The sequence below is a fragment of the Mercenaria mercenaria genome, chromosome 4 (assembly GCF_021730395.1).
Source record: "Mercenaria mercenaria strain notata chromosome 4, MADL_Memer_1, whole genome shotgun sequence".
NCBI lineage: Eukaryota > Metazoa > Mollusca > Bivalvia > Venerida > Veneridae > Mercenaria > Mercenaria mercenaria.
The window spans coordinates 58,726,208-58,747,502 of record NC_069364.1 but is presented as its reverse complement, the minus strand read 5'-3'; the positions used below and the strand labels follow the sequence as shown (position 1 = coordinate 58,747,502).

General features: G+C 35.4%; 1 protein-coding gene across 1 annotated transcript in view; it reads right to left on the bottom strand.

The window, feature by feature from the left end:
• Positions 1-1,457: 1,457 nt before the first annotated feature.
• Positions 1,458-21,295, bottom strand: part of LOC128556645 (mRNA decay activator protein ZFP36L3-like) — a 35,174-nt gene continuing 15,336 nt past the window's right edge. The window contains exon 4 of the mRNA XM_053542223.1: positions 1,458-1,638. Within this exon, the coding sequence (XP_053398198.1) occupies positions 1,458-1,638 (181 nt within the window). The remainder of the gene's footprint in view (positions 1,639-21,295) is intronic.

The window sequence follows — 21,295 nt, the reverse complement described above, 5'->3', positions numbered from 1 at the left end:
ACTGCATTTTATTTCAAGTTAACCATACTATTCTTTGAAACCCAAACCTACGCGGTGAGAAAATGCAATTTAGAGCTCGCTACCTTGATAAGATAATAAATGTAAACCATAACTTATTTAAATTAAGATAATTAAATTAAAAGCAAGTCAATATTCAGAGGGATAAGGCCATGACTCATTATCAAAAGTATATTATTTTCAAGCATGTATAAATTTTAATATACAAAATGCTATACTGAATAGAAAACAAAATAATAACATGTCTCAGTACTACTCCCGCACGATAATTTAAACGACAGCATGTTTATATTATTGTTTGATTGTTATGGTTCTCATGCATCATTGAACTTAGAAATGTTGTCAATGATAGAAGTTAAGTGCATACTGTAATGTTATATAAAAATATTTTCTGTTTTGAAACGTTTTAATGAAGACAAATCATAATTATCAAACATGTTATCGTTTGAGTTATCGTGCGGGATTTATAGGAAGTATCGCCAGCTAAAATGCCAAGCGATATAATATATGCGCAATGTGGCAGCAGTATATAAATAAACTCAGAATGTTGATCTGGCGAATGGCAGAGAGTCAAAATTCATTGCAAAAGAGAAAGCGAGGCGAAACAGCACAAAACTATATCTTGAAACGGTTTCCTATCAACTTTAAATATTGCCGTATGATGATAGCCTGGCAAAGTTACAAACATATGACACATACCGAAATGCACTTAGTGTGCTGGAGGCCACTACATAATTTATGAAAATAAAATAGATCCAAATAAGTGATAGGATAACAGAAAATTTCATTCAAATACTGCTTTCAAGTTTCCCGAAATAACTGATACAATAGCTTCCTTGATTGATAAATTAAAAATGTCAAGACCTATATCAGATAAGTGAATACCATCAGATCTAAATAAACCAGGCGTATCTGCAGTGATCTGACAATACTTAATCCAACAACCACCTAATCTAAAAACTTGCAAAGCTGCAGCACGGTTTACTCTTTTCTTACAGTCTTCAAGTCTTCCAACATAAATATTTGAAAGCCAGTTTAATCTAGGCAATATGTTTGACCAAATTAAAAAAGTTGTTGCACCAGCTAACTTGCATTTCGGACAGATCGTCTCTTATTTGTTTTGTCAAGAAACCTTTTGGTATCTTACCAAGTGAGTTGCCGCCGCAGTGGATGACTATAGCGTCTGGTTTATATGTACAGTCCTGAAGCTTTCTCGAGACTAAAGGAAGTACTTCTGGCCACGTCATCCCTCTTCTCGTGAACCACGAGACTTTGCAGTCTTTAAGGCCAAAGGAGACTGTTGATCTGTAAGCTGCTCTTTTATTTGCACATTGTAGTATAGATGAGCCAACAAACTAGATAACATGTTCGGATAGAAAGTTGGCCTCCTCATCACCACCACTGCCCGTGTCGTCCGTCTGAACATCAGCAGAAGCAAACTACCGGGCTGGTACTTCTGGTGGTGCTGGTCGTGGTGGAGAGTTGTCCCTGTTGCCAGCATTTTGCAGGGCATTCTGCACCTCGGCCCTCCTGTTAGCACCCCTCGCTGGTGGCCTTTCCCGTTGTCTCCTTGGTGCCACGTAGTCAACTCTTTCTGCCTGCCTGCGTGCCCTCGCTCGTCTGATATTAATTGTCAATTTGACAGTGACACTTCAGAGTTGCTGAAACTAAACAAGCAAAACAAAGGTTCAAACGAGCAAAACACTTGAAAAGTTTAGTACAAAACAGATAACAAACCACGGGGCAGCAATAATGCAACGTCAATTTATTGAGAGATGTTTCCTCTACAAATTCTGAAGCAAAAATGGGCAGATTTACTGTTAAAATCCACGAAGAGCACGAAAATTGTTAATTACGGCATACTAAAACTTTGCGACGAATACTACACTGAGCGAGATGAGATGAGTAACAGAAAATGGTCATCACTGCAGAATTCACCTATAGCGTAAACATTATAGGTCACCCAAAAATAAATGCATTTATTTAGAAAATTAAAATAAATGATCTTATACTATAGTACTTACATTAATAATATTGCATTCATAGTGGACGAATATGCCATTGTAAAACCTTTCTTGTTTTATATGACTTAAAAAAAACAAGGATAGAGAAGTCACGTTATTTCCAAGTTATAAGTCCGAAATCATGCCACAGGTTTAAAGTGTTTAATCGTGCATGCATCTACACCCCCCATCCCTCCCCACACACAGATCTGGTAGATCAGTAGAACTTAGGAGTAATAAAGCTTTGACGTTGACGTCGTTTTAAGTATAGGAAACGTTGGACGAATTTACTTGGTCTATTATAGATAAAGAAAGAAGAATGTTTGTTGTTTCAGCAGGAAAAGCTTATATGTGATAAAAAGAATATTACATTTGTGTCTTTCCACATTGAATTTATTAAACTCGTTGAATGAAATTGATAAAATGCTCAACAGAGCCTCGCATTTTATTATCTTATTCAATTCGTTTAACAAATTCGTATGAAAAGACACTCGTGTAATATCCAATAGTACTGAAAATCGTCACTACCCAAACATAACGTTAAAGCGAAATGCAGCAGCAACTACTGACTATTTGTCTACAAGGAAATAATTTACATCTTATATAAATGTAAATAATATCTGAATCGATTTTGTTTTATATAAGATAAATGTATGCATATGACGTAGATGCTGTAACAGTATATCCTAAATGGAGTCATGTTCCTGCTTCTTTTACTACTTTTGCTACTTGTACTAATTACCCCCTCCCCCCCACCACACACCCGGGTGGAACATAATACGTAGCACTGACAGAGGACAGGCTTAATTCATATTGAGATACATGTATTGACAATTCCCTATGACACTACGTACAATACGTTGATCTGATGTGCCAGCAATACCAACGTGGGCTTGGAAGGTTTCCAGTGAAAGCACACATTCAGCATCTCTTAGTTTTTTAATATTAAACTGATTAAAGAAGCTAGAACAGAAAAACAAATGTCGACGCAACTTTAAAGAAGCTGTTAAGTACAAAAGTCTATGCGGACACAACTTTGAAGAAGCTGTAAAGTACAACCATACTTATCTTAGAACTTCTGAACTAGAATGTAGAAAAACAGTTGACGGACTACACTGCCTGCAGCTTCATACTTGTACGATAGTTTGCTGTCATTTTGTTAAAGATATCGTAAATAACAAATTTTGGGTGCGACAAGAAAGTAGTTAGCCTGAAATTTATATACCAGAGATTACCTGTTATAGGAATTGAGGACTTATTTTTAAATCGGTTATAAAGATTAACTGATTCTTGGAAAACAAAACTGTTCCAAACACAATCATTTAAATACATATTAATACAGTCACAGCCATGCTTGGGAAAGTCAAAAGACTGGTCTTGATTTGCAGAGTCTTTATAAACAGGTAAAAGAAAACTTGAAAATGTTTAACTTGAAAATATAAAAATGGTATTTAGAGTCAGGTGGTCCATGCTCACAGTGGCTTTTAGTAATGATTTGACTGTATGCAATATCATCAAAATCAAAGGTATGAGATCTGATACACCAGACTAAAAATACTTTGTGAGACATGCCATATTACATGCAGGTCTGTTATTATGATGTTAATTGATATTAAAATAAATTTTTACTTGCTTTTAAAAACATTTTATTGACGTTTTACTGCAATAACCAGTTGCTGAATCTTCACTTAGTCCTAATTGCTAAGCCCTAATTTCTAAGTTCTACCCTCGAAGTTCTTGATGATAATTTTCTATCGTAAAAATGAATAGCATTTTCGTCACACGAACCTTAAAATTGTTAAATCGATAGATAATTTATAACAAGACAAAAGCGAAAGCTATTTTCCATACGACCAAAGACAGCTTATGTACTTACGTCTACCAATATTTCTAAGTTATTAGTCAGAAATTATGTCACAGGCTCCAAAGTTCTACGTGCAAATGACCCTTATAGATTGCCGTATTAAATGTTTACTTGCGCATGCACATTCCTATACAAACATAGCTGGTAGATCAGTAAAAATTAGAGGAAAAGACTGAGTTACCTTAATCATTTGGCATTACCCAGTGTAAATGCACCTAAATACCGGGACAGAATTTAGTAAGATATCCTAACAACGCTACACTACACCATGATGGTCATACTTTCCTATGGTTGGTGTACATCGCTTTTTATATTATATATGTATTTCGATTTTGCCTTTAATTTTGGCTGCCGGAATCCAGAGGCGGTGACCGATTGTTGATTTTTCCTGCTTATATGAGAGCGTTTGTGTGCTTTTGCGTCTGTGTGTCTTGGGCTGTGCCCTACAGTGTTGTTATATTTTACCTTCTATCCCTTACCCCTTCCTCTCCCTCTGCCTATATTTTGCATAAAATTAAAATGTGCTTGTTGGATTTTTGAAGCAACCCGTCTGTAATATTTTTCCGTCACAGCTTCTTTTTGTGGTGGGCCTACTTTGCAACTGCGTGGCTCTGAGGCTGTGTTTGTGGTGCTCTGTGCTTCCGAGAAATCTACCCTTACCTATTATCTTTTTTAAAAAAGGGCATTGACACATTATCTCAGAATCGTTTCATCCATGGTGCCGAACTTGATATATATTCAATCGTAGACAGAATAAAGAAAATAAACTGCGTTTGCATTTTCTGGTTTGTTTGGTTTGGTGCATTTAGGATATGTGGCGAATTTTCTAGCTTTTGACGGTGAATGATGACCCCAAATGTCTATCTGGTCATTCTTTCAGGCACAACCAACGTAGCTGGATGAAGAGTTTGTACCCACATAGGAACCAACATGGATGACTACCGAATATTGACCTCCTGTAGAACAATACTAATACAGATGACCCTTTTACCCTTTGCGGCTATTCTACTCCGCTGTATACGCTATATACATTAAAGCTGCAACATTTGAAAAGCAAATAGACTTACACATAGTGATTGGGGGAGGGGCGGGGGGGGGGGGGGGGTCATGTCTCTCAAAAGAAACTCGAAATGTATTTGAAGCTGAAAGATCTACTAATACCAGAATAAAATGATTATTGCTCTAAAAGTCTGTTGATATTTCTATTTGTACGGATTAAGATGCATTAAACTATATAATTGAGTCATGATGGCAATTATTTCAATTCGAGACATTGGTATTATATTTTTGTCACATTGCATGAATTGTATTTAAACACTGGATACAATTTCATTTGAAACAGAAAAAGGCCAATCCGCCAGGGTCTTTATTGACCGTTTAACAATATATAGCTACCATTTTGAAATCAAATGATGACTAGGCGGTCAAGCTGTTATGTTTAATGTTACTCGCCATTTCCCCTGTTTATGCATCACTGGGATGGTGTTATAAAAAATGATCATTCATTATGATGCTTCCACTTACTTAGGGAAGTTCGAAAATTCATCCATGTTTTTTTCTGTAACGTTGACGAAAGCATTAAATATGGATATGAAATACTGAGACAATGTGACTGGTGCACAATGGAAGATAAATCACCGTTTGATCAAAATGCATATTACTTAGGGAAGTTCATCCATATTTTTTCTGTAACGTTGACGAAAGCATTGAATATGGATAAGAAATACTGAGACAATTTGACTGGTGCACGATGGAAGATGAATCACCATGAGTCACCGTTTGTTCAATATGCATAGTACCCACTTACCGAAATGCGCGTTTTAGGGGGGAAGTTGTTATGAAATTGGTTAGTACATTTTCCAGTTCACTACCATGGTTCTTATAGTATACCTAGGGGTAGAGTATAACATGCACAGAGGCATTTTCTTTCTGGTCTGGTGCCAGTGTTACAAACATATTATATTGTGTTGACTTATGATCTGATTTAATCCTCTAGTTTATTCTATAAATTCTTTCAAAGTATTTCTTAATTGAGAAATATGATATTTGAAACCAGGTATATATGCATTACATGCTGCAGTCGTATTTCCTTAACCATTAGCCTGCTAAATTTTTAAATGGACTGGTCCATTATTCAATTTGGGCAGTACCACCTATTATTCAAAGGGGTGTTCAGTGAAAATTTACGGATGGAATAGCGAACAGTACAGACCATGATCAGACTGCACGGATGTAAACACAATGAAAAATGAAATGGACACGCACACATATGTTAGAGAGCTAATATTATGTTATATAGAACATTTTGGCATTTCTTCTTTGTTATAACTTTGGTAATAATCGGCTGTTGCCATTCTACACTCTGACACCTTTCGGAGCATATTACGCTTTCGCAAAAATAATTCTAAATTGTTTTGATTAAAAGAAATGTAGCGTAAGGTGTTACAACCTAATATGACTAAAACGTGAATAGACAGGTTTACGAAAACCTCTAATAATTAGTCACCATTATGGGTTGTTCAAATATATTGAATTTGTGCATTTCTTTAATTATTAAGAAAATGTGAATGTACGTCATTCCTCCCTGTAATTCCTAGTGATTTTACTCCTCCAGCGAGGAAAATTAAGTCTAGTGTTTAGAGAGACAAAACTGCTACATCCGCAAACAGCACTTGATTGGTAGTCTCGAAATAGTTACGTAACACAGAACAAGGAATCATTAAGACAGTCTGATAGGAGTTTCCGATGTTTTCGTCGGTGCTGGAAATGGTTCACCCAGGAGTGTAAGATGGTGCTTGTGCTGTAAGTGACAGCATTACACGAACTACGTTTTTGTAGTAGATTCGTGCAATAATATCATTGTTATTCGTTTACGTAAAACTGAATAAAAATCCTTATTCTTAGATATATTAGATATGATTGCTTCATTTAATATTAAATGAGAAAATACAATGTAAAAGAAATATACAACATGTATAACAAAATCAGGGAAAAGATAAAATATAGACAGGCGTAGGTTGAATTGTAATGGCGCCGGAAATCAAATATTCTTCTTGTACATGTATATCGTTAACAAGCTGGTTCATTAAGTATACCGAGAAAATGTTGTAATATTTCTTATCCTACTCGGGTAAATAGCTTGTGTTACATTTATTTGACTTCATCTTTTCATATTTTTTCAGCACAATGTTTTTTTTTCTTCAGCAAAATAACGCCTCATAATCTCAGACATTAGTTTTTATACAGACGTAGTCATTAGTGATCAACTGTAAGGGAGTAAAATGTAAGGTCCAGTTAATTTTTTTAAATGTGATAACGCAAACAAGCAAAATAACAGCATACTCTATTTTATTGAGTAGCCTGTTTGTATGAGAGGTAACTGAAACGTGTAAAATCCTTCACTCCCACATAGCGCCGGTTCCATTACACAGAAATATCAAATAGACTGCATACTCCCAGGAAGAATAATATCTAGTTATTCTAAGACAGATATAATCAACAGAATTAACATGCGATTTTCTATTCAGGCAACACTATAATCAAAGATGGTCCAATGTAATGGCAATTTTGACCGGCCGTGCCATTCTGCAAGTAGCATGACTGAGCTGAAGAGAGATCATTCTATTACATTCATATAGATGAAGTTTTAGGAAGATCTTTTTATCTTTAGCATGCTAAAAACAATTAAATGTTTTTCCTTATATATTCAAAATAAAATCTTTTGTATGCATATGATATTGTGTTTTTTAAAATATTTTTTGTAAAAACTATCAGGTTCACTGAAACAGGACCAGTCATTTTGTACATGGTAAAATACATACAGGCAAACAATCATGCTACCTGTCCTGTTGAATGATAATTTTAAAAATAAATATTTGAAAATCTTGACATATTGGTTGAGTGGGTGTATTTAAATTTAAGTGTGCTGTATTTAATCATTAACCAATGATATACCTTTAGGGTTATTTAAATTTGAACTTAAACGATACTGTCTGCCTTTCTGTTTCATAACACTTTTATAAAATGCAAAATATTAATGTATTAAAATGCATTAATATTTTGCATTTTATAAAAGTATTATGAAGCAGAAAGGCAGACACAATTATCTTCTTAATAGTATTGCGTTATGAAATTACAACATTCATCCATATAATTTCTTGTGATTTGATGTGATTTCAACAACTCCAGCGAGGAAAATTATGTCTAATGATTAGAAAGACAAATCCCGATCATAAATAGCAGATAATAAGTGGCCTAGAAGTGCAGCGGAAGTGGGAGACATCTACAGACAATCTGGTTCCATCAGACATACTAATGGATTACATTGAATATGTAAAGACTAAACCAGATAGTTAAATACGAGATTGCGTCAAATTACGCACTATAATTTTGAAGAAAAAAAGTCATAAAAGATATAAATAAAGTACTGTTTTCCTAATATTTTAAAAGAACTTATCTAAGTACAGACAAGCTAAATAACAAACTGTTTAACATGTTCCGTTTCAATGTTAAATAGTGTACAGTGAGTGATACCGGCATCCAGTTATCACTGTAATTAACTCAAACGTTGATGAATCATTAAATACCTATAATCTTATCATTTTCCACAAATGAAATCAATAATAACTGTAGGAACAATGGTAATACGTGAAGGGGGTTAGGCACTACATATGCTTATTTTTTTACATTATTATTAGCATTATACATTTCGAATACAAATGAGCCGTGCCATGGGAAAACCAACATAGTGGCTTTGCGACCAGCATGGATCCAGACCAGCCTGCGCATCCGGGCAGTCTGGTCAGGATCCATGCTGTTCGCTAACGGTTTCTTTAATTGCAATAGGCTTTGAAAGCGAACAGCATGGATCCTGACCAGACTGCGCGGATGCGCAGGCTGGTCTGGATCCATGCTGGTCGCAAAGCCATTATGTTGGTGCTCCCATGGCGCGGCTCAAATTATTCTGACTAAGCTGCATTATCCTAGACATATGCGTCGTGATACATTCATCAGATCAAAGCCTTCCGTCTGTAAAAGGTAACGTTTTTAAAATTCAGAAAATTTGAGACAGTCCATATGAGATATAAAAAAAAGAGCACCGCTCGCGGATGCCATCGCTCGTCTGCAAGTGCTGGACAATATGTAAAAAGGAGTTATGGTTCTTGGTCGTCTTACTTATGTTAATTAATGACACAAATGTATGAAGTTTCAGAGCTTTAGTAAGTATTCAAGAAAAGTGAACTTTAACAAAAAGCAACCAAGAAATACTGATTATTTTAGTTAAAAAGACCAATAATTTTGACGCAATGCAAGAGAGAGTAGTGGTTCTTGACTTACATACCTATCTAACGATAATAAATAAAGTGTGCAAAGTTTCAAAGCTATAGCTCTTATAGAACTCAAGAAACGTGGACCTAGACAAAAAGAAATTAAAATTTTCTATATACAAAGGGTCATAATTAAGACAAAATGCATATCAGACGTATGGCTCTTGGCCTACATGATGATAAACAAGTCTGCAAAGTTGCAAAGCTAGTGTTTTTATAGTATTCAACTACATTGGACCTTAACAAAACTTCTAACCAAGAAATTCAAATTTTCTAAGCATAAAAAGGGCCGTCATTCTGACAAAATGCAGGTTAGAGTCATGGTTCTTAATCTACTTACTCATATAATGATAATAAACAAGTATGCAATGTTTCAAAGCTGTAGTTCTTATAGTTGTTTGGGAAGAAATGGACCTAAACAAAAAAAAAACGGCGGACAAAAAGGCTTATAATAGTTATGGTTCTTGACAAACATAGTCACCTAATGATGTTAACATCATGTGTGTAAAGTTAGAAAGATGTAGCTCTTATATTTTGAGAAAAGATGCACCTAAACAAAAATATTAATCAACACCGACGCCGACGCCGACACCGACGCCGACGATCACGTGACGACATTACCCTGGAGATGTTTTCTCTCCAAAAATCAGACGAGCTAAAAAAACCCCTATATTTATATCCTCAAAATATTCACCCTTTACAGAAACGCATCTTTCCTTTCAGGCTCACTATGGTCTGAAGGTCGTAGAGTAGTCTGCTCGCTACACTATACTGATACTGATACACTGCGCTATAAAGGGGGCTTCTGCAGTTGCAGCAACGCCTAGCCAGCATTTGTTTCATCGAACAGAAAACAATCAAGGGACTTATGTACAGTATGGCGATATAGAGGGTGCAGCAATTGCTTGACCTCCTGGTCTTGTAAATACTGCTGTGCAAAATTGCTCTTATGTGCAGATGCATTGTCATTTATAAGGCAGATGCCCAATAAACCAATGTTGGAACTTGCAAATATGCTTTCGCGATTACTCTTTTATAGTTTATGTTATTCTCCATTTTTTAAATGCACCACTACCATTAAAGTTTAAGACAATGTGACAATTTCAAATAATAATTCGTCTGTTGCAGTTCCTCTGGAGCAGTAAGAATCAATAATTTGTCACTTATCTTTTGCTTTTAACCAAAGAAGTATAAAATACACAGAATGGCAACTGGCTGTAATCTCGCGTGAGCTCGTGTCAGAGCGTGATTCGGCGTTATCTTACTAAAAACAAACATCGGCGAGCATGGAGTTACAATTTGTACCTTTAAAACTACATTTAAAATACATGTTAGCTTCTAAAACAAAATTAGTTTAATGAGAAATGGTCTTAAGACACGAAGTACAGGTTTTTTTTGCCATCGAAAGAAGCGTGGTCATACGGTGATAATTATTTTACCGATGAATAATTGCTTTCGCATACAAAATGGCGCGTGGAGAAAGCGCCACTTCCGGTAACGAGATCTCGTTTTTTTGTCACGGGAGGTTGGCGAGATTTGCTCTATATGCCTTTCAAGTTGCCAATCTATTTATTTTTATAGCTCTTTGTTTTAACAATGCATTAAAAGTGTCCTGTTTTTTTTTCTTCCGTGAGATTCATAGCCTGGATAAAGTATATTGCAAAGCAATACGTTGGACTTTTCCGTATAGTTGTTTCTAATGAAATCAAGATACTTTTTTTCTCAGAGACCAATATTCTTTTTTGAAGCTTTAGCTTGCCACAATAACACTTACCATTCAGATATTTCAGTACTATTGAGTCACCGAAGGTATCCCGTGCAGACTATGATATAGGAAACCTCGTGCAACATCAACGTGTCATCTTCTTAATTGCGTAAATGTCTTTTGAGACGTAATAATCAATTCAAACATTTTGTGAAAAAGTTACTGAAAATTTGAAACAGTTATCAATATTTTAAAGGTGTCCGGACTTTTACAGACATTTGATATTCTGTTTATCCAAATAAAATAAATCCGAACACACCGAGTTTAACGGGCGGTTGTCACATCACAAACAGCAGAGAAAAAGTACCATTAATACCTGCATTTATTGTTAATGGTGATGGAATACACATTTTTGAAATCTTCCTGGAAAAAAATCTTTTATTGCCTCGAAGTAACATTTTTAATTATCATGAGCGATTTATAAATGCGAAATTATATATGAGCCGCACCATGAGAAAACCAACATAGTGCATTTGCGACCAGCATGGATCCAGACCAGCCTGCGTATCCGCGCTGTCTGGTCAGGATCCATGCTGTTCGCTAACGGTTTCTCTAATTGCAATAGGCTTTGAAAGCGAACAGTATGGATCCTGACCAGACTACGCGGATGCGCAGGCTGGTCTGGATCGATGCTGGTCGCAAATGCACTATATGGGTTTTCTCATGGTGGGGCTCATATAATGATATCATGATGTTTGTGCGACAGCGTTAATTCTGTCCGAGAACCTGAGAACAAACAGATTATTTAAGTATTCTTACACTGACCGAAGTTCACACTTTTCTATGAGGAGTGACAAACATCTATGAGTACATTGCAACTTTTCATTGATTCACTTACGTACTAAATATAAATGAGCCGTGCCATGGGAAAACCAACATAGTGGGTATGCGACCAGCATGGATCCAGACCAGCCTGCGCATCCGCGCAGTCTGGTCAGGATCCATGCTGTTCGCTAATAGTTTCTCCAATTCCAATAGGCTTTAAAAGCGAACAGCATGGAGCCTGACCAGATTGCGCGGATGCGCAGGCTGGTCTGGATCCATGCTGGTCGCATACCCACTATGTTGGTTTTCTCATGGCATGGCTCAAATATCTCAGTCTGTCTGAAATCCTGCACTCCTGAGTACGAAAACAGTTGAGTCATGACTTTCTTACAAGGACGCGGCATATCTATATCTACAAGCACTAGATACTATTTCCGTCGTCAGTGACACTCCTTTGTATTTAAGTCCATTTTAATTCTATTATGTGTTGTGCAAATAAGGAAAGAAGAAAGTTGAAAGAGTAAAACTTACATATTAGACTTATGTATATTTTATATAACTATTTGACTATTTGACAGTGTCCAGTTACTATTTCAATTATATTAGTGTATTCTTTACCTATTCGCTGTTATTACATACTAGCATGTAATGTATTTTTTTCTAAAGTAGTTGAAATAACAATTCAACGAAAAATAGGCTTACGGCTTACCCGTATTGTGTTTCATTTGTAACCTCAGTGCATTTGATAGCGTTACATAGACAGTAGGATTGACATTGTCGTATCCTGTTGTAAGGATGATGCTGAATCAAATGGAACTGTTGACATCTACATCATCTCTCATTAGGTATGCAAGTGAGTTCTCTGCCGTCTCCGCGTGAATGTGATTGCTTCAGGGAGGAGTATACTAAAACAAAATTGTTTTATTGTCAAAATGCTACAGATTATTCGACTGAATATGTGTCTCTGTTTGTTATTTTATTTAACACCCGCTTTGAGATATCTAAATATGGACGGACTTCAGACATCGACACCAGTAAGAAAATAACAATCTTTATTACATACCTGTATAAATTTTGTAAAATATCGGCTTGTATTTCACAAGTAAATATGAGAAGGCAGAAGAAAATCCGTATTGTACCTTTTGTATTGTATGTTATCGGACTACTTATTAATATGCATGACCTGACACAGTTTTATAAAAAGCGCACATAAAAACTTCACTAAATTCGATTTTAACATCGATAAACATTTAAGATTTCGTTCAATAACAAAACACTAAACAAAAAGATGGAGGTAATAATAATAAAATAATAACAGTAGCTCGATCTTGGATTTTGTATTCGGCTCTTGTGGATTTTGCAAGTAGATCACACTCGGCGCTTGCGCGCCTCGTAAGAGGGTGGACGGATAGCTCAGTGGTTTGCACACTGGCCTTCCAATCCTGAGGTCGGGGTTCGATCCCCGGCAGCTACTCGGGAATTTTCAGAAACACTTTTCAGTGTTTCCCACCCAACTAGAGGTGTACTGGTCAGGAACCCAGGCAATCCTTGCGTGTATCAGTGCTATACACTGGGCACGTTAAAGAACCAGGCTGTCTATTCGCAACGAGCTAGGCTAAGTTAGACGGACAAGCCTGTATCTGATTTCTGATCTCTCTGTCGTGGGGGCTTTGTCTCACTCTGTTCCTCTGGTCAGATCGCTCTGTGTTTGTACTAGTAGAGTTTTGAACTTTTGAACTATGTAAAGCGCCTTTGAACGTGAAATTGATCATGAAAAGGGCTCTATATAAATCTGGTATAATAATATAAATCTGGTATAATAATAAGATCCGATGCAAACATTCACTCGGCCAGATCGAGCAATTATTATAACAATCTTATTATATTGTTTTATCTATTATTAACGTTTCCTTTTCAATAAATGCTGTCATTTCAGATATGAAAATATAATACAAAATTTAATTATCATGATTTTTCTTTCATCTACACCGCCCTTAAAGTATTGTAATAAGATAACTATTATCTAGTCAAAAGTCCAGTATTATTTTAGGAGAAAAGTGGTTATAGAAATACAGGAGTGTTTAAGTATCCCTGTTACTGAGTGCTTACAGAAGAACAGCATTTTATATATTCGATATCAATTTTTAAAGGTGGTTAATTACATTTAAGCAACATTTCATGACATTTTCCATTTTAGTATATATTGTTAGAGATTTATTAAAAAGAACAAAAGGAGATTGCATAGAGTTAGATCCCCGTTAAAATGTATATATTTGTTATTTTTATGCAGTTTTGTAAATGCTCCTCTTAAATATGAAAGTTTTCAAAAAGTGGACTTTTTTCTTTTTTCTTATGATTTCAATATGATTTCCAGTTTTACATTTCACTATATTTCAACAATCCCGGTTGCGCAGCCAAGGTAAAGGTAAAGGGGGGTAATATTTTTCTAATAAATGTTTGGCTAAATGTATATTTGGTGAAAACGACGGCCATCGACTCTCTCCACAAAAATACATTTAATGCTGTATCAGCGCAACATGTATGTGTTAAACATTCCTTTAATGGCGTGTTGTATAAATGCACGAATTTCTAATGAATTTAGATATTTTTTTATTTTTTGTCGATGTTGTATCTACTAGTAGGAAATGATATAAATGACTTTGGTCACTTGCCGTTAATATGAAAGTCCTTGGGTTAGGCTTTTCGGTAAGAACAAAATGTTTTGAGTATTATCTAATGTTTAAACAGTTTAGAACAGCTTAACTAGACAACAGCCATTCTGTCTTTGAATTATTTAATTATCATACAAAACGCACACTCCCAATCCATTATCTCAGGGAAAGGCAACGTTTAGCATAATACAGGAAAAAATCATGACTGGAAGATCTTTCCAAGAAATTCATGAATGCATGTACGTGCATTGTGGCTTGCATGTCCTCCTTAGTGCATGCGTACTATAGACGGTCAAGATCTGGATCATACACACTTTTCCTACGGTACATCTTTAACATCAGGTAGACATTATTCTTGCATTGTAGTTGTACTGTCTGTAGGCCTACTAGATAACAGCCTTGGCTTGGATTCTACGAGTTGTTTGAACATTTGAATTAATATAATACAGAAGTTCACCAAGCAATTCAATTATAAACCCGAGTTATCATACGAGTATCATAACAAGTGTTGTCCATTTTTCCCAGTTCATTTATTCAAGCACGGAAAAGGTAACATATTTTGATAAATGATGCACTTACCTACATGTATAGTAAAACAAAGCTATAAAAGCGATTTCGAAGCTATTACTTTACGAGTTTTGGTATTGTATACGTCTACATGAAGAAAGACATATATATCATGATCGTAACAAAATACATTCTATCGTGAATGCGTCGCTCAACCAATTATCATAAATTATATAAGGAATGCAAGGCCGGATAATTTCACTTAATTGTTATTCAACAGCAAATACCTGCCAGCATATTCATACAAAGTCCTCCGCGTTCTAATGTTGAAATGCAAACATGGACACATTTAACAAACAGCAATTTGTCTCTATTTATCTCGATATCCGAGAAATAGTAATGATATTCATCTGACGTCATAATTGACGTCATAGTGCTCTTATACCGGTCCGCGCGTCAAAGTTGCAATCAAATCAATCCATGTAGAATGATGTATAAAGCACTCTACCATAACAATCATTATGACAATCAGTTGGCTGCAGGCTAGAATTGCAGGATGCGGCATCTGACTCGTGTTGCGTTTGGTGTGCTTAATGTTTATTATTGACCCTGACTTGCTGTTGTAGCATACTTTTGTGCACACTATTTAACTATTGATTTGTTTCTAGATTTTCAATTATACATTTAATTATATTATTATTTTTTTTCTTATAATAGTAATTTTATGATAGTAATAATACCTTAATATATGGTACTTATTTACTTAATATTGTTCTTACAACTATAGGTTCTGTTGCTGTTTTTCTGGTCAAATAGTGCGCCAAACGTAACGTCATACTTTGTCGTTATGATGTTATGTTAACTGACGTCATGACGTCATACATATGTTTGTAATCATTGTATGTTTGCCTGAAGAAGTGTTTTAATACGAAACGCGTTGCAAACTTGAGTTATCTTCTTTCTTTAACCACATTACACTTAATGTTTCTAGAAATTCTTCACTTATTTGCTTGATTATTAGAACATTCAGATTTGACCCAAGTTTACACAATGAATGTATGGATAACGGTCAAATTGTTTGCGGAAAAGTCTCGCTTTCTTCATTTGTCATACGTTGCGAAACGTACGAAAAGACGGAAATGTGATAAACCGAAACAACAATAAGAACGAAAGAACAAAACAAAAGCAAATTAGTATGTTGTATGTTTCGGCCATTCAGCACAATAAGGCATATATTGTCAAGGAGAAGCAAAATACAATGGTTTAAATATCAATATCAAAAATAAAAGACTTCACAGCTATTACCTTTCTCTTGACTTAAAGTCTATTTTGTTTGGTTCTCGTATTTGACGTATTTTTATGTAATGTGTTTTCCTACATAACGGCTATTAAGGGGATTTAAAATCCACTTTCGATGATTATTTTAAGGTGATAGAGGTGATTGCAAGAAATGTCCTTGAGGCAATTATCCAGTTGTCATGCTTTGAGCCGTCCGTAAACATTCAAATAGCACATGTCTCCTTGAACGAATCCTTATAATGCGTCGTATAAAATATCATGTTTATTTCAGTTGTAATCATACCTATCCCAGATTATTTCTATAAATTTAGAAATAAACAGCAGACGAGGAAACCGAAAACTTAGAACTACCGCTACTACATTGGAACCAAATGAGCCGTGCCATGGGATAACCAACATAGTGGCTTTGCGACCAGCATGGATCCTGACCAGCCTGCGCATCCGCGCAGTCTGGTCAGGATCCATGCTGTTCGCTAACAGTTTCTCCAGTTCCAATAGGCTTTAAAAGTGACCAGCATGGATCCTGACCAGACTGCGCGGATGCGCAGACTGGTCTGGATCCATGCTGGTCGCAAATGCACTATGTTGGTTATCCCATGGCACGGCTCAAATATCAAGTACCGTAAGGACATCAGCCTAAAAGATATGATTTTGTAGATCATTTTAAAAATATATCAGAGGAAAAGTACTTCAGTTATCTCTTTTAAAGTTGCATGTGGCGTGTAAAACTATACACATTTTATATTATCCGATTGATAAGCTCAATTGCTGGTTTTTCTTGAATGAGGAGAAAGGGAGACAAAGTCTTTAGATGTTTCTTTTTCTTCTTCAGTTTTTGTGTGAACTATTACTAGTATCCTTTTCCCCGATTAGGCTAGAAGCTTTAATTAAACTATGATTTCTATTCTTTGCAGTTCTGCTTAACTGGCGGCTGAAAGGTTAGTGTATAGATCAGCCTAATGCATATTGAAAACTAGAATTTGTTTTTCACGAAAACGTATGTCACCCACCACTTACCATGCAGAAATTGCAAAATGCCACAAAATAAGGGCCATAACACCAGGGAAAATCACTGAACAATAACATTCCAATGACGTCCACAACTAGGCTTGGCAGCAGGTAGCTCGTGTAAAGTTCATCCCGCCCACCCGCCCCTACTTCTACCCCCTACCCCTTCCTTCCCCTTTTTTCTATATTTTTCATTAAATTAGAATGTACTTGTTGGATTTTTGAAGCAACCCGTCTATGATAATTTTCCGTTACAGCTTCTTTTTGTTGTGGACCTACTTCCTACTTTGCAAATACGTGGCTTTGAGGCTGTGTTTGTGGTGCTCTGTGCTTCCGAGAAATCTACCCTTACCTTTTAACTTTTGGTGGAATTCCAACCAGTGTACAGGAGAAGTAACACAAAGCAAAGAATTTGACAAATCAAGGGTCATGACTGAAAATTATTTAATCAGAACATGATGTTGATATGCACAACTACGCTTTACACTAATCACTCGAGACGTTTGGTGAAATTCAACCTTATTGTATGCAACAAGTGGTGTAAACACTATAAAATATGACAAATCAAGGGCCATACCTCTGTTGAAAATCAGTGAACCAGAACATGCCGATGACATGTATAACTAGGCTTGGCATTTATAACTCCTGTAAGGTTTGGTAGAAATCTGCCCAATGTTGTAAGAGAAGTTGGCAAAATATCATACAATTTGACAAATAAAGGGCCATTACTCTCCTAAAGCCACAGAAGCAACCATGCCCATAATATGCATAATAAGACTTGGCACTAATCACTCCTTAAAGTTTATTGGAAATCCTTTCAATTATGTAAGAGAAATGGCTAAAACATGATAAAATTCCATTAATCAAGTGCTGTAACTCTGCTGAAAAGTACCGAACCTGAACATGTCCGTGATATGCACAACTATGCTTGGCACTGATCACTTTTATAAAGTTTGGTGTAATTCCTTCTGGTTGTATCGGAGTAGTTGCCCGCACGAGGTAAAATACGACAAATGAAGGGCCATAACTCCGCTGAAAATTACTGAACAGGAACATGTTGATGATATGTATAACTAGGCTTGGTACTTATAAGTCCTGTAAGGTTTAGTTGAAATCCATCCAGTTATATATGAGAAGTGGCCAACACATCATAAAATTTAACGAATAAAGGGCCATAACTCCGCTGAACCGAACCAGAAAATGCAAACCATATGACAGCTAGGTTTGGCAATGAATCTTGTGAAATTTGGTGTAAATCCATCCAGTGGTGTCGGAGGAGTTGCCTGGACAAAATTTGTGACAGAAGGACAGACGAACAGATGGACGGACAGACAGACGGACAGCAAAATATCAATATTTCACCCCCACTACATGTATTCATTGTACGTTATTGGAATAATTCGTAGCATAAATACTTATTTTGCTTATTTTGGGTATATAACGCTCAAATAAGATTAATAGAAAATTCCAATTTTCACCCAGTTTGCCAAAACTTTTTAAGTATACCGAAATAACAAAATCCTTCTCCATCCCTTAGCCGAGGGTGTATCTAAAACTGTTCACGCCTCATACCTTAGGCTTTGACAACAACAGTATGATACGAATACGAAAGCTGCGCCAAACAAAGCAGCGTAAATGTAGTACTGATAGAACAGGAGATAATATAACGATACTGGTGCCCAGGCAAACAGACAGTCTGATGGGGTTTCATGAATGTTGGAGAAAAAACATTGCCTTTGTAGTGTGAGCAGGATTTTTTTTCTTTTCTGCTCTTTGAATTCTTTCCTGCTTCTTTTTTTTTCAAGTGAAGCTTATTTTTCTCGTTTGTGTTGTTAAATCTGATGCGATTATTATGGCCAGATCAGACATTAAATATAAAAATTTGAAATTTTGCAAATCGAAAGGAAAAAATCGTCATTTACGACATACACTGCACCACACTCACAAAAAGCCATCACAAATACTCCGCGCCTGTAGGTAAATGAGGGCATTTACGATTAGCCCTTTATCATTTGTTTACATATCAAAAAGCTACGGCTGAGTCGGTACATAAAAATATTTATAATCTTTGTTTGCGTGGTGCATTTACAAGGAAATTAAAGCGTGTGCTGTTTTTTATCATACACGAGATATTTCATAAGCGAGAGTGTTGTCAACGATATAGTCCATTGTTCTATCTACAATGAGATTAATTCTGTCAATGGATGATATTTCTACTTACAGAAACGCTATGTCTACACGCGACACCAATTAGGTATGCTTTGCTTTGCGTTTGTTCTTAATTCAAGACAAAATCATGCCATTATTAAATCTTTATGGACAGAAAATTACGACAGATTTAAGAGACTTTTTCTGTCATGCCTGTACCAAGTCGTGATTATTTTTTTTGGTTTTGTCACCAGGAAGAAAGAAAAGTCATTTAAAGATACTGAATATCTCTGAAGGAAAACGTATAATTTATATAACTGTATTATGCAAGCTCCGGTTGTTTACTCAACCAATAACAGAACTCAAGTTGTATGTTGTTTGTCATAAATTATGACCAGTCATAAACAAACTGCATATCACAAAAAGTTTAAGTTTCTGAATCTTGACATTCCTAAAATAGGTAAATCAAATGCTTAATAAAAACCGTTAAAATGAATCTTTATTATGTTATCACTGTTACCGCAAAACCTCCAATATACATTTGAGCAACATTTTATGAAAGCTTTCTCTTTTTTGATATTCTGTTAGAATTAGTTCAAGAAACAAGAACACCTATTACAGTGAATTATAAACCTATTAAAAATGTTGGATTTTTTTATTTGTACAAAATTTTTGTAATAACGTCCATTTAATTTGAAAATTATTTTTTTAAAAAGGAAGTTCTTCCAAATATTTCAATATAAATTATAGTTTTACATTAGCATTTAATGGATACATGTATCAGGATATTTCAACATTCTGAATGAAAGGGCAAGTTTTAAAAATGCATGCAGCTTTATGATTTTGCGTTTGGATCGTGGCTCTTGTCTTTGTTTTAGTGGAAAGATTTGAAACAATTAATCCCGAATCTACACGCATTTTTTAAACTTGCCTCTTGGTTCAGCTTGCAGAAATAGTCAAATGTCTATCAACTGGAAATATAAAACTAGATATTATACTGAAATCAAAAGAATTGTTTAGCTACATTAAAGGGATGTAATTGCAAAATTTTATTTAAAAAGATCACAAGGAATAATAAGAATCTATTTATATGTTGTGGATTTTTGTACCTTAAAGAAATATTTAACAGAATATGCAAGTAGTAAATAATGTCCTAAAATGTTACTTTAATGTGATAGACCACCTTTAAAAGTTGGGAGATGTCTATTTACATAAACACCATGACATGATAGAGGCTTTGCCGCAAACGATCCTAATATTTTTAGAACAAAATAGGAACTGAATTGTATATAATTACTTTCTATAGCTTTTAATGTCACTGTGGAAACTGTTCTGTTTATGCAAGTCATGCAGTTTGTCACGTTCGCCTACCTTATAAATGATATTTTACAGTGATATCATAATATTATCATGGAAAGATTAGTTCTGTATTTGCAGAAACGGTGACAACTGATGCAGCTTCTATTGATCAAACACCTTTTTCCTGCTGTTTACAATTATCTAATTGGCTGGTAGGGTAAATCACTGACAAATGTTAACAAATGATATTTATTTTAACACAAGTATTCATTGAAACAGCAACATTAGACAGAACATATGATCACTAGAGATATCGTTTCACAAACACATTCGAAATACACCCAAGGATGCATGCATACCAAGGTCACATCATAATATAAATTGTGGATGTCTTAAGTTTGATGGAAATATGAACAAGTTGTCAATCCGGAAGTTATCTAACTGCCTTCTTAACGAAAATGGTTTCTTAAAACAGGTGACCGCTATGGCAACTTTAACTGTAAAATAGTCAAAATAGTTTCATGTTTTGTTCATGAAAGCTCTATATAACTCCTGAACAAATGACATTGTTAGTACATAAAATATGGATAGTTGTTCACAAACAGTTCTAGTATGTGCTT